Genomic DNA, 15714 nt, shown 5'->3' on the forward strand with positions numbered 1-15714 from the left:
TAGAACTTGTAAATTATATATTGTTCGAATCTGTTTTAATTCTTACAATATAGTTTATAATTTCATACATGGATAACTAATAAATAACTAAATATGATGAATATGAGAGGGGTAATAAGACAATAAGACAAATCTGTTGAATCAATTTTTTACGTTTTTGCTTTTTTGTTGATCAGCAATTGTACATGCTTTAGTGGGAGTGAATATTGCTGAACTACGCATCAGCAGTTTTGCAACTACTCGCAGCAACATGATTATTAAATATTATTAAATAAAAGTGATGCTGGAACTCACTAAAATCTTAGCGTAAAGGGTAAAACATAACTGTTACATGCTACGAGACTGAGTGTTTAAAACACTGCTTCCTGATATCTCAAAACACGATAGTATTATTATAAATAGAAATTGACCAGTCATGTTGGTTTAATTCCACAAAAGTTTCCTCTCTATGTTCCTGGTGACATAGCTGTTAAGGCGTTCGCTCATAACGCTGAAGACCCGGGTTCGATTCCCCACATAGGTACAATGTGTTAAGCCCACTTCTGGTATCCCCCGTTGTGATATTGCAGGAATATTGCTAAAAGCGGCGTAAAACTAAATTCACTCACTCTCACTCCTGGTGACATGTTCAAGGTACTTTAGCTGATGTCTGTCTCACATAAGAGAAAAAACTCATTGCAACCTTATATTTTCTCAATAAGTGCTGAAAACAGAAAGCTGTATGTAAACTATACATTTTGAGGACGTTTACATTCTACAATCTGGACAATATGGTAAATTCTCTTATCGTAGGAGGTAGAGTATTCGTTCCCCAAATCTGCATCGGTCCAAAGTTTCCAGACCCGATTTGCAGTTACATAAACAGCTGCAGAAGCAATATTCATAGCACGATGTCTGACATAAAGTATTCAGCAACTTCCTCGTTGACGTCATCAGAACGTGGATACCGACTTATAAACATTTAGAGTTAAACTTTAATCCTGAAATCAAATCCATATCTTCTAGCACAAGTCACAGAATAAATGTATTATTATAGAATTCAGGGTCACAGCTTGACCAGTCCTTACTGTGACGTCCGTCATTTGTCATTACCTATAACGGATTGATGTCCCAAGAAAATTCCCTCTCCGTTTTAGTGAGTGAGTGAGTTGAGTTTTGTCCCGCACTCAGAAATATTCAAGCTATATGGCGGCGGTCTGTAAATAATCGAGTCTGGACCAGACGATCCAGTGATCAACAGCATGAGCATCGATCTGCGCAATTGGGAACCGATGACATGTGTCAACCAAGTCAGCGAGCTTTCCGTTTTAGATGAGATAAGACTTAGTATAAATGTCAAGTCAAGGCCAGTCTAGTCATATACATTATGTTTCTGTAAACACAAATATAAAACTGTGTCCTGGCACTTGTACTCAAGGAGAAGAGAGAACGATTGGAGTGGACTCGGGGAACTTTTGTCACAGGTCTCCGGTTACGACGCCTACCAGTGTCTGCAAATAATGACTCTGCTTAGATGAAGACTCTGCCATATGTCCTATATGTCGATAAGTAACAATTGGTGGAGAATCCGGGTAACGATCCCGGCTCCCCTGGCACCCAGTACCTTCTGCACCCTGAATTCTCTTTAACCGAATAGGCATATCTCCTAAACGGGCCCTGTACTCCTTTAACATTGTACCACATATTACCACCTGATGTGAAAGGAAGTGTCAATGGTCACATGCTTTAAATACATTGAGTAACAGATTCTTCGTCAATTTCCTTAAAGAGGTGCGGTGGGGTAGCATAGTAGTTAAAGCTTCGCTCGTCATGCTGAAGACCAGGGCCTAGATGTTCGAAGCTCTCTTGGAGCTAAGAATGTCGTAAGTGCCATACATTAACTGACTGACTGACTGACTGACTGAGTTTGGTTTTACGCCGCTTTAAGCAATATTCCAGCAACATCACGGCGGGGGACACCAGAAATGGGCTTCACACATTGTACCCATGTGGGGATTCGAACCCGGATCTTCGGCGTGACGAGCCGTAGCTTTAACCATTAGGCTACCCCACCGCCCCGCCATACATTAACAATATCTTACCAGTTTCCAGACGGCTTCGAAAATCTAGGCACAGGTTCGATTCCCCACATGTGAACATTGTGTGAAGCCCATTTCTGGTGTCCCCGCCGTGTTATTGCTGGAATATTGCAAAAAGGGGCGTAAAACTAAACTCACTCACTTTAATATTGCTAATATTTCCCTACCAACAGTAATACTGCTATACCAATGTCCATCACTAGTGCTAATATTTCCCTACCAACAGTAATACTGCTATACCAATGTCCATCACTAGTGCTAATATGTTTCCCTACCAACAGTAATACTGCTATACCAATGTCCATCACTAGTGCTAATGTTTCCCTACCAACAGTAATACTGCTATACCAATGTCCATCACTAGTGCTAATATTTCCCTACCAACAGTAATACTGCTATACCAATGTCCATCACTAGTGCTAATGTTTCCCTACCAACAGTAATACTGCTATATACCAATGTGCTAATGTTTCATCACAACAGTGCTAAATACCAATTCCATCCTACCAACAGTTCCTACCAACAGTAATACTGCTATACCAATGTCCATCACTAGTGCTAATATTTCCCTACCAACAGTAATACTGCTATACCAATGTCCATCACTAGTGCTAATATACCAACAGTAATACTGCTATACCAATGTTAGTGCCCTACCAACAGTAATACTGCTATACCAATGTCCATCACTAGTGCTAATATTTCCCTATCAACAGTAATACTGCTATACCAATGTCCATCACTAGTGTTAATATTTCCCTACCAACAGTAATACTGCTATACCAATGTCCATCACTAGTGCTAATATTTATGCTACTAGTCTAATGGTGACAATGCTACTTACTATACTTATGTCCAAATACCGACACTAATATAAGCAGTGACTAAATGCCAACATGGATTTGCATTTAAAGGAGAAAAAACATGGAAACCACGTCGTTGTCTATAAATTACACAATGACTTTACTTTTGCCGTCTCTTATGTGGGTCAGTGCACTTGTATGAGCCTCCACTTAGGACTCTTCCTGTGTATGCGTGTGCTATCCCTCCCCCTGACCCAGACAATGGTCTCCCCCACGGATGGTGAAGCGGCCTGTGTTATACATGTCACAGCTGTAAACATCCCCCGTTACGTGATTCCGGAGATTGTCTTCACCTCACACAATGTCGGAATAAGTGTGTGAGTTTAGTTTTACGCCGCACTCAGCGATATTCCCGCTATATGGCGGCGGTCTGTAAATAATCGACCCCGGACCAGACAATCCAGTGATCAACAGCATGAGCATCGATCTACGTAATTTCGATACGATGACATGTGTCAACCAAGTTAGCGAGCCTGACTACACCATCCCGTTAGTCGCCTCTTACGACAAGTCGGAATAAGTGTCTTCTCTTTCCTGTGAGGTGAGGTGAAATTGGGTTTAACGTCGTGCTGGAGAATATTTCGCTCATATGACGACGTGCATGCGTATGTATGTGTAGGTGTGGCTGCTTGCACTAGCCCAGACTGAAGCTGGTTTTATAGTGCTAGCCCACTGAAATACCATGCCGCAGTGAAGCATGAATACCCCACTCAGACACATTATACTGACTCCGAGCCGACCAGTCCTTGTTGTACCCATTAATGCCGAGCACCAAGCAGGGACCAACAAGTACCATATTTTAACGTCTTTTGGTATGACGCGGTCGGGTAAATGTAAAAGTGTATTGTTAGTCTTATCTGGAAGAACATCCTATAGAACATGTCAGCAGAAAGGACGATATAATCTGCAGATAGCAACATCAATACCCGTGTGATATATATAGCTGAACACCCCGAACACATGGTGCATCTGTTCGTATTCCAATTTCATGTAATCACTGTGGATAGAAAAAGATTCATCATACAACCTTGTCTGAGACCTTGTTATAGTCGGTATGACGCGGCCGGGGATCGAACCCGCGACCATCCGCTCTCCGGGCGGACGCTCTACTCACTACACCACGGATCGAACCCGCGACCTTCCGCTCTCCGGGCGGACGCTCTACCCACTACACCACGGAGGCGGTCCTCTTTACCTGTAGGATAACGGGACAGTTCCGGGACACTACAATATCAACAATATCAGTTACTTATGGAGGCATGGGTCATTGCCTTTCACTTCACAAAATACAATACTCACATTTCAATGAGAGGCACTGTAGCCATGTTTACCAACTTCTGTTTTTTGTTTTGTTTGTTGATTTGTTGCTTAACGCCACACTAAACAATTTTATTTTTCCTCAATATTACAGGTAAAATTCGGCAGTCTGTAAATAATTGAGTATGGATACGATGACATGTGTCAACCAAGTCAGCGGGCCTGACCACCCGATCCCGTTAGTCGCCTCTAACGACAAGTGAGGGTTGCTGAAAACCAATTCTAACCCTGATCTTCACGGGTAGCCCACCTCTGGCACACTAAAGACAGTGTAATGGTAATCAACACATTATAGTTAACCGTATCAGCTGATATCTTTACCAGTCGTAGTTACCAAAATACTTTCTTCAGGTCAAACCCATTCTCCATGATAACCTATGAGGGATGAATGAATGAATGTATCTTTATTTCCTACATATTTTACATACGAATTTCTTTCGTTATTTGTGAATTCAACGTAACCCTTACGTTAGTGCATGGGTGGGTTAAGTCTGACTCAAGTCTTATTGTTTGAGTTCCATCACACCATTGCCACATATCATGCCTGCTGCTTCCTGCTGACCACTCACGCTCATTGTGATCAAAGTCATTATAGAAGACTGTTACCCGTAAAATCTGAAACACTCTCGTGTCGATTTAAATCATAATAATGCAGATTGGCTCCGTATCCATGTTTGTCTGCACTTAGTGCTCTGTTTCCAAGTTTGTCTGCACTTAGTGCTCTGTTTCCATGTTTGTCTGCACGTAGTGCTCTGTTTCCATGTTTGTCTGCACATGGTGCTCTGTTTCCATGTTTGTCTGCACTTAGTGCTCTGTTTCCATGTTTGTCTGCACGTGGTGATCTGTTTCCATGTTTGCCTGTACGTAGTGCTCTGTTTCCATGTTTGTCTGCACGTAGTGCTCTGTTTGTATGTTTGTCTGTACGTAGTGCTCTCCTGTTTGTCTATGTTCTGTCCATGTTTGTCTGCACGTAGTGCTCTGTTTCCATGTTTGTCTGGATGTAGTGCTCTGTTTCCATGTTTGTCTGCACGTAGTGCTCTGTTTCCATGTTTGTCTGGACGTAGTGCTCTGTTTCCATGTTTGCCTGCACGTAGTGCTCTGTTTCCATGTTAGTCTGTACGTAGTGCTCTGTTTCCATGTTTGTCTGGACGTAGTGCTCTGTTTCCATGTTTGTCTGCACTTAGTGCTCTGTTTCCATGTTTGTCTGCACGTAGTGCTCTGTTTCCATGTTTGTCTGTACGTAGTGCTCTGTTTCCATGTTTGTCTGCACATAGTGCTCTGTTTCCATGTTTGTCTGCACGTAGTGCTGTTTCCATGTTTGTCTGCACGTGGTGCTCTGTTTCCATGTTTGCCTCGTAGTTTCCATGTTTGTCTGCACGTAGTGCTCTATTTCCATGTTTGTCTCCATGTTTCCATGTTGTCTGGAAGTAGTGCTCTGTTTCCATGTTTGTCTGCACGTAGTGCTGTTTCCATGTTTGTCTGCACGTGGTGCTCTGTTTCCATGTTTGCCTGTACATAGTGCTCTGTTTCCATGTTTGTCTGCACGTGTTTGTCTCGCACTTAGTGCTCTGTTTCCATGTTTGTCTGCACTTAGTGCTCTGTTTCCATGTTTGTCTGGAAGTAGTGCTCTGTTTCCATGTTTGTCTGGATGTAGTGCTCTGTTTCCATGTAGTGCCTGTTCCATGTATGCCTGGACGTAGTGCTCTGTTCCATGTATGCCTAGGCTCTGTTCCGTGGACGTAGTGCTCTGTTCCATGTATGCCTGGACGTAGTGCTCTGTTCCATGTTAGTCTGGACGTAGTTCTCTGTTCCATGTATGCCTGGATGTAGTGCTCTGTTTCCATGTTTGTCTGGACGAAGTACTCTGTTTCCTCTGTTTGTCTGGACATGTTTGTCTGGACGTAGTGCTCTGTTCCATGTTTGCCTGGACGTAGTGCTCTGTTCCATGTATGCCTGGAGTGCTCGTAGTGCTCTGCTTTTCCATGTTTGCCTGGACGTAGTGCTCTCTGTTTCCATGTATGCCTGGACGTAGTGCTCTGTTTTCATGTTTGCCTGGACGTAGTGCTCTGTTTCCATGTTTGCCTGGACGTAGTGCTCTGTTTCATGTTTGCCTGGACGTAGTGCTCTGTTTCTGTTTCCATGTTTGTCTGGACGTAGTGCTCTGTTTCCATGTTAGTCTGGACGTAGTGCTCTGTTTCCATGTTTGCCTGGACGTAGTGCTCTGTTCCATGTGCTCTGTTTCTGGACGAGTGCTCTGTTCCATGTATGCCTGGACGTAGTGCTCTGTTTTCATGTTTGCCTGGACGCAGTGCTCTGTTCCATGTATGCCTGGACGTAGTGCTCTGTTTTCATGTTTGCCTGGACATAGTGCTCTGATCCACGTATGCCTGGACGTAGTGCTATGTTTCCATGTTTGCCTGGACGTAGTGCTCTGTTTCCATGTAAGTCTGTACGTAGTGCTCTGTTTCCATGTTTGCCTGGACGTAGTGCTCTGTTCCATGTATGCCTGGACGTAGTGCTCTGTTTTCATGTTTGCCTGGACGCAGTGCTCTGTTCCATGTATGCCTGGACGTAGTGCTCTGTTTTCATGTTTGTCTAGACGTAGTGCTCTGTTTCCATGTTAGTCTGGACGTAGTGCTCTGTTTCCATGTTTGCCTGGACGTAGTGCTCTGTTCCATGTATGCCTGGACGTAGTGCTCTGTTTTCATGTTTGCCTGGACGCAGTGCTCTGTTCCATGTATGCCTGGACGTAGTGCTCTGTTTTCATGTTTGCCTGGACGTAGTGCTCTGATCCATATATGCCTGGACGTAGTGCTCTGTTTCCATGTTTGTCTGGACGTAGTGCTTTGTTTCCATGTTTGTCTGGACGTAGTGCTCTGTTTCCATGTTTGTCTGGACGTAGTGCTCTGTTTCCATGTTTGTCTGGACGTAGTGCTCTGTTTCCATGTGAGTCTGGACGTAGTGCTCTGTTTCCATGTTTGTCTGCACGTAGTGCTCTGTTTTCATGTTTGCCTGGACGTAGTGCTCTGTTTCCATGTTTGCCTGGACGTAGTGCTCTGTTTCCATGTTAGTCTGGACGTAGTGCTGTTTTTACGATTGTCTGGACTTTGTGCTCTGTTTCCATGTTTGCCTTGACGTAGATGATATACAGCGTTTAACTGTATGAATTCGTGATTCTTATGGTGAACAGTTTGATTTCACGATAATTACAATGGTCATTTAATAACCCCCCCCTCCCCTGCAGCTTTGTTTGGGTAAATAATAACCAAGGCTCAGAATATCTGGCACATTTGTTATAATAATATAGTGATTGTCTTATTCAGCTTATTAGTAGCTCGAGATTGAAAATAGAGCCAGTTGTATGACTTCATTTGCATATTTATTGATTCATTGTACAAATATCTCTCTGATTTGTTCAGCAATGTCCATTTTATGACAAAATATGGGATAACATGAACATATATGTAAATATTTTTTATATAAACATTTAACAAATGTGTGATGTTTTTACAAAATCTCTACAATCAGGCACTGGCAATCACCCAAGTATGTAACTTTAAAAGCAGCTTAAATCGTTTGCTCACCGGGTACTTAAACTTATTGCATTCTGTATGTATAATCTAAAACAGCTGAATACTGTATTCAAAGGCAGTGTGTTATACTAAAAACTTAACATATCACATATTTAAAATAATAGAAAAAGTTGTTACAAAAAATAATAAATACAATAACAATAACATGGGACTTCAAGTCAAGGTGGTCAACTTTCAAGATTACCTCAAATGAAATGCAAACTATTTACAAATCAGTGTTGGCCTAACACAAACATTTAGGATGATTTTTTATTTGTTGGATCACAGATCCACCGACTCTAAGTCCTTCAAAACTATTTGTGTAAAAATATCCAAACAATGTTCATTTGAGTTCAAATCCAGACACAATTTCAACCTTATGGGAAGTGTGTGAAATCGTTTTACTTGAAAGGAATATAAAAATACAAAAGATTTCAGTTCAAGAAAGTGAGTGGGAGAGTTAGTATAGCTGCACTCGGCAATATTCCAGCTATATGGCGGTAGTCTGTGAATAATCCAGTCTGGACCAGACAATCCAGTGATCAACAGCATGAGCATCGATCTACATAATTGGGATACGATATCATATGTCAACCAAGTCAGCAAGTCTGACCACCAGATCCTGTTAGTCGCCTCTTATAACAAGCATGGGTTACTGAAGATCAATTTTCTAACCCGGACCTTCACGGTTTCAAGAAAGAAAGAATACAATTGTTCAAAATCATTTCTACATTTTCTCTGAAGAATTTGACATTTCCAGAGAACCAAACAGATTATCATGTATTGTGGTTTGGTGTTGATTTGGTCTTCACAGAAACCTGAAGTTCATTATTTTGATCAGCGCTTCAGATTTGGTGTTGATATTAGAGTATGGGTGCATGTTTGAGAAATAGTTTCATGAAAGTAGCATCACATAGTGCAAACTTGTCACTACAGACATATCTAAGAATACACTCTCACTCCATAGGAATTTATAAATGCTATAAAAACTACAAGGTTCTGCAGCTCACAAGAACTAGACAACAACAAAGGAATAGTGGTACAAGCCTTATTCACCCGACGAAGGAGTATGGATATACTCTGAAACGCTGTGTTCCTCATAATAAAGAAGTTGACATCCATAAAAACACACTTCCATACAAGCAGATGTTTGACACAAAACATGTATGAAACGTTTAGCCTAAAGTGACTTCATTAAACTGCTTTGAGCATGTACTGTCAATGTAATTATGCTAGCTTTGGGACCAAGTACCAAATAATGGCTGTTATTATCCATACATTGAAACATAACCAGTGTCACATATATCACATGTGCACATATGACTTTTGCCTAGCAACCATTGTTTCTGTATTTCATCGTCTGTGACGTCATTGAACAATTAAACGTGACGTCAATGAACAGGACCGTCACACTTGCTTACCGTGTTTTACTGCACAAATGTTCATGAATAAAATGGATAATAATAAATTATTACACTCGAGCAAGTGTGTCATATGACTTATACGAAACTTACGCAAAATTATGTACAAAATTTCACACTCATTTTGTATAAGTCGCATGACACTTTCTCGTGTAATAATCTCTCTATATATGACATTGATCTCAACAATGTAACATTGTTTTCACTGCTAATACTACAGAAATGGAAAATTGTTAAATTTAACCAAGTATTTGGAATTTGTGTGTGCATACGCGTGTGAGATGGTGTTTGTGTCAATTACATTATTTGTAAATAATTTAGTTTGTTTGTTGCATATTCATCACACGCCCACATTTTGACATTTCACAGGTGCAACAAAACAAGAGCACGTACTGTACAAAATAGACCCTTCCTTTATCCACACTGGCTAATACCCCAGTGCAGTAGGTCTGTGTTGTCATGCCATGGCAGGCAGCTGCAGTCAATACTGGCTTCTTCAGGTTTTGTATCTCCACTTCCTTCAGCATCAGTAGAGGTGAAAGGTATAGTTCCGACGAATACAGCCAGACTCATGAAAGTCAGGAGATGTTGGGGAAATCGCAAACTTTGTCAGCTCGAGAAGGTCAACTTGATCAAATCCAAGGAAATATCCTGAAACATATTGATAGGCTTTTACAAGTAGACTTTCTAGACAGAAATCCCACAAGATTAATGCTGAACTATTCTGACAACTGTTTGTCCAATTACCTGATCATACCTTGAGTTCTAAATTGTGCATGCTGAACTATTCTGCATGATCAAACCTCGAGTTCTAATGATGATGCTTCTAAATACCATACATCTGGTCAGTAATTTGCCATGATGATATGATGATGGTTCTAAACACCATACATCTGGTCGGTGATTTGCCATGATGATATGATGATGGTTCTAAACACCATGCATCTGGTCAGTGATTTGCCATGATGATATGATGATGGTTCTAAACACCATGCATCTGGTCATTTGCCATGGTGATATGATGATGGCATCTGGTCAGTGATTTGCCATGATGATATGATGATGGTTCTAAACACCATACATCTGGTCAGTTATTTGCCATGATGATATGATGATGGTTCTAAACACCATACATCTGGTCAGTGATTTGCCATGATGATATGATGATGGTTCTAAACACCATGCATCTGGTCAGTGATTTGCCATGGTGATATGATGATAGTTCTAAACACCATGCATCTGGTCAGTGATTTGCCATGATGATATGATGATGGTTCTAAACACCACACATCTATAGCTAGTCAGTGATTTGCCATGATGATATGATGATAGTTCTAAACACCATGCATCTGGTCAGTTATTTGCCAAGATGATATGATGATGGTTCTAAACACCATGCATCTGGTGTTATTTGCCATGGTGATATGATGATAGTTCTAAACACCATGCATCTGGTCAGTGATTTGCCATGATGATATGATGATAGTTCTAAACACCATACATCTAGTCAGTGATTTGCCATGATGATATGATGATGGTTCTAAACACCATACATCTGGTCAGTTATTTGCCATGATGATATGATGATGGTTCTAAACACCATACATCTGGTCAGTTATTTGCCATGATGATATGATGATGGTTCTAAACACCATGCATCTGGTCAGTTATTTGCCATGATGATATGATGATGGTTCTAAACACCATGCATCTGGTCAGTTATTTGCCATGATGATATGATGATGGTTCTAAACACCATGCATCTAGTCAGTGATTTGCCATGATGATATGATGATGGTTCTAAACACCATGCATCTGGTCAGTTATTTGCCATGATGATATGATGATGGTTCTAAACACCATGCATCTGGTCAGTTATTTGCCATGATGATATGATGATGGTTCTAAACACCATGCATCTGGTCAGTTATTTGCCATGATGATATGATGATGGTTCTAAACACCATACATCTGGTCAGTGATTTGCCATGATGATATGATGATGGTTCTAAACACCATGCATCTGGTCAGTTATTTGCCAAGATGATATGATGATGGTTCTAAACACCACACATCTATAGCTAGTCAGTGATTTGCCATGGTGATATGATGATAGTTCTAAACACCATGCATCTGGTCTATGATTGATTTGCCATGATGATATGATGATGGTTCTAAACACCACACATCTATAGCTAGTCAGTGATTTGCCATGGTGATATGATGATAGTTCTAAACACCATGCATCTGGTCAGTGATTTGCCATGATGATATGATGATGGTTCTAAACACCATGCATCTGGTCAGTTATTTGCCATGATGATATGATGATAGTTCTAAACACCATACATCTGGTCAGTGATTTGCCAAGATGATATGATGATGGTTCTAAACACCACACATCTATAGCTAGTCAGTGATTTGCCATGATGATATGATGATAGTTCTAAACACCATGCATCTGGTCGGTGATTTGCCATGATGATATGATGATGGTTCTAAACACCATGCATCTAGTCAGTGATTTGCCATGATGATATGATGATGGTTCTAAACACCACACATCTATAGCTAGTCAGTGATTTGCCATGGTGATATGATGATAGTTCTAAACACCATGCATCTGGTCAGTGATTTGCCATGGTGATATGATGATAGTTCTAAACACCATGCATCTGGTCAGTAATTTGCCATGATGATATGATGATGGTTCTAAACACCATACATCTGGTCAGTGATTTGCCAAGATGATATGATGATGGTTCTAAACACCACACATCTATAGCTAGTCAGTGATTTGCCATGGTGATATGATGATAGTTCTAAACACCATGCATCTGGTCAGTGATTTGCCATGGTGATATGATGATAGTTCTAAACACCATGCATCTGGTCAGTTATGATGATATGATGATGGTTCTAAACACCATGCATCTGGTCGGTGATTTGCCATGATGATATGATGATGGTTCTAAACACCATGCATCTAGTCAGTGATTTGCCATGATGATATGATGATGGTTCTAAACACCATGCATCTGGTCGGTGATTTGCCATGATGATATGATGATGGTTCTAAACACCATGCATCTAGTCAGTGATTTGCCAAGATGATATGATGATGGTTCTAAACACCACACATCTATAGCTAGTCAGTGATTTGCCATGATGATATGATGATGGTTCTAAACACCATGCATCTGGTCAGTGATTTGCCATGGTGATATGATGATAGTTCTAAACACCATGCATCTGGTCAGTTATTTGCCATGATGATATGATGATGGTTCTAAACACCATACATCTGGTCAGTGATTTGCCAAGATGATATGATGATGGTTCTAAACACCACACATCTATAGCTAGTCAGTGATTTGCCATGGTGATATGATGATAGTTCTAAAACACCATGCATCTGGTCAGTGATTTGCCATGGTGATGATGATGATGATGATGGTTCTAAACACCATGCACAGTTATTTGCCAAGATGATATGATGATAGTTCTAAACACCATGCATCTGGTCAGTTATTTGCCATGATGATATGATGATGGTTCTAAACACCATGCATCTGGTCAGTGATTTGCCATGATGATATGATGATAGTTCTAAACACCATGCATCTGGAGTTATTTGCCAAGATGATATGATGATGGTTCTAAACACCATACATCTAAATTTGCCAAGATGATATGATGATAGTTCTAAACACCATGCATCTGGTCAGTTATTTGCCATGATGATATGATGATGGTTCTAAACACCATGCATCTGGTCGGTGATTTGCCATGATGATATGATGATAGTTCTAAACACCATGCATCTGGTCAGTTATTTGCCAAGATGATATGATGATGGTTCTAAACACCATACATCTAGTCAGTCAAGATGATATGATTGTTCTAAACACCATGCATCTGGTCAGTGATTTGCCATGGTGATATGATGATAGTTCTAAACACCATGCATCTGGTCAGTGATTTGCCATGATGATATGATGATGGTTCTAAACACCACACATCTATAGCTAGTCAGTGATTTGCCATGGTGATATGATGATAGTTCTAAACACCATGCATCTGGTCAGTTATTTGCCAAGATGATATGATGATGGTTCTAAACACCATGCATCTGGTCAGTTATTTGCCATGGTGATATGATGATAGTTCTAAACACCATGCATCTGGTCAGTGATTTGCCATGATGATATGATGATAGTTCTAAACACCATACATCTAGTCAGTGATTTGCCATGATGATATGATGATGGTTCTAAACACCATACATCTGGTCAGTTATTTGCCATGATGATATGATGATGGTTCTAAACACCATACATCTGGTCAGTTATTTGCCATGATGATATGATGATGGTTCTAAACACCATGCATCTGGTCAGTTATTTGCCATGATGATATGATGATGGTTCTAAACACCATGCATCTGGTCAGTTATTTGCCATGATGATATGATGATGGTTCTAAACACCATACATCTAGTCAGTGATTTGCCATGATGATATGATGATGGTTCTAAACACCATGCATCTGGTCAGTTATTTGCCATGATGATATGATGATGGTTCTAAAACACCATGCATCTGGTCAGTTATTTGCCATGATGATATGATGATGGTTCTAAACACCATGCATCTGGTCAGTTATTTGCCATGATGATATGATGATGGTTCTAAACACCATACATCTGGTCAGTGATTTGCCATGATGATATGATGATGGTTCTAAACACCATGCATCTGGTCAGTTATTTGCCAAGATGATATGATGATGGTTCTAAACACCACACATCTATAGCTAGTCAGTGATTTGCCATGGTGATATGATGATAGTTCTAAACACCATGCATCTGGTCGGTGATTTGCCATGATGATATGATGATGGTTCTAAACACCACACATCTATAGCTAGTCAGTGATTTGCCATGGTGATATGATGATAGTTCTAAACACCATGCATCTGGTCAGTGATTTGCCATGATGATATGATGATGGTTCTAAACACCATGCATCTGGTCAGTTATTTGCCATGATGATATGATGATAGTTCTAAACACCATACATCTGGTCAGTGATTTGCCAAGATGATATGATGATGGTTCTAAACACCACACATCTATAGCTAGTCAGTGATTTGCCATGATGATATGATGATAGTTCTAAACACCATGCATCTGGTCGGTGATTTGCCATGATGATGATATGATGATGGTTCTAAACACCATGCATCTAGTCAGTGATTTGCCATGATGATATGATGATGGTTCTAAACACCACACATCTATAGCTAGTCAGTGATTTGCCATGGTGATATGATGATAGTTCTAAACACCATGCATCTGGTCAGTGATTTGCCATGGTGATATGATGATAGTTCTAAACACCATGCATCTGGTCAGTAATTTGCCATGATGATATGATGATGGTTCTAAACACCATACATCTGGTCAGTGATTTGCCAAGATGATATGATGATGGTTCTAAACACCACACATCTATAGCTAGTCAGTGATTTGCCATGGTGATATGATGATAGTTCTAAACACCATGCATCTGGTCAGTGATTTGCCATGGTGATATGATGATAGTTCTAAACACCATGCATCTGGTCAGTTATTTGCCATGATGATATGATGATGGTTCTAAAAACACCATGCATCTGGTCGGTGATTTGCCATGATGATATGATGATGGTTCTAAACACCATGCATCTAGTCAGTGATTTGCCATGATGATATGATGATGGTTCTAAACACCATGCATCTGGTCGGTGATTTGCCATGATGATATGATGATGGTTCTAAACACCATGCATCTAGTCAGTGATTTGCCAAGATGATATGATGATGGTTCTAAACAACACATCTATAGCAGTGATTTGCCATGGTGATATGATGATAGTTCTAAACACCATGCATCTGGTCAGTGATTTGCCATGGTTATATGATGATAGTTCTAAACACCATGCATCTGGTCAGTAATTTGCCATGATGATATGATGATGGTTCTAAACACCATACATCTGGTCAGTGATTTGCCAAGATGATATGATGATGGTTCTAAACACCACACATCTATAGCTAGTCAGTGATTTGCCATGGTGATATGATGATAGTTCTAAACACCATGCATCTGGTCAGTGATTTGCCATGGTGATATGATGATAGTTCTAAACACCATGCATCTGGTCAGTTATTTGCCATGATGATATGATGATGGTTCTAAACACCATGCATCTGGTCAGTTATTTGCCAAGATGATATGATGATAGTTCTAAACACCATGCATCTGGTCAGTTATTTGCCATGATGATATGATGATAGTTCTAAACACCATGCATCTGGTCAGTGATTTGCCATGATGATATGATGATAGTTCTAAACACCATGCATCTGGTCAGTTATTTGCCAAGATGATATGATGATGGTTCTAAACACCATACATCT

At 40.3% G+C, this 15714-nt stretch overlaps 1 protein-coding gene across 2 annotated transcripts in view; it reads right to left on the reverse strand.

Moving 5' to 3' along the window:
* Window positions 1–9373: 9373 nt before the first annotated feature.
* The window catches only part of LOC124279944, a 31673-nt gene continuing 25332 nt past the window's right edge, over window positions 9374–15714 (reverse strand). For both annotated transcript variants that reach the window (XM_046715823.1, XM_046715824.1), the window contains exon 8: window positions 9374–9902. In XM_046715823.1, the coding sequence (XP_046571779.1) occupies window positions 9778–9902 (125 nt within the window). In that variant the 3' untranslated portion in view covers window positions 9374–9777. The remainder of the gene's footprint in view (window positions 9903–15714) is intronic.

The sequence above is a fragment of the Haliotis rubra genome, unplaced genomic scaffold, assembly GCF_003918875.1.
Source record: "Haliotis rubra isolate DU_JTF1 unplaced genomic scaffold, ASM391887v1 Scf259, whole genome shotgun sequence".
Classification (NCBI taxonomy): Eukaryota; Metazoa; Mollusca; class Gastropoda; order Lepetellida; family Haliotidae; genus Haliotis; species Haliotis rubra.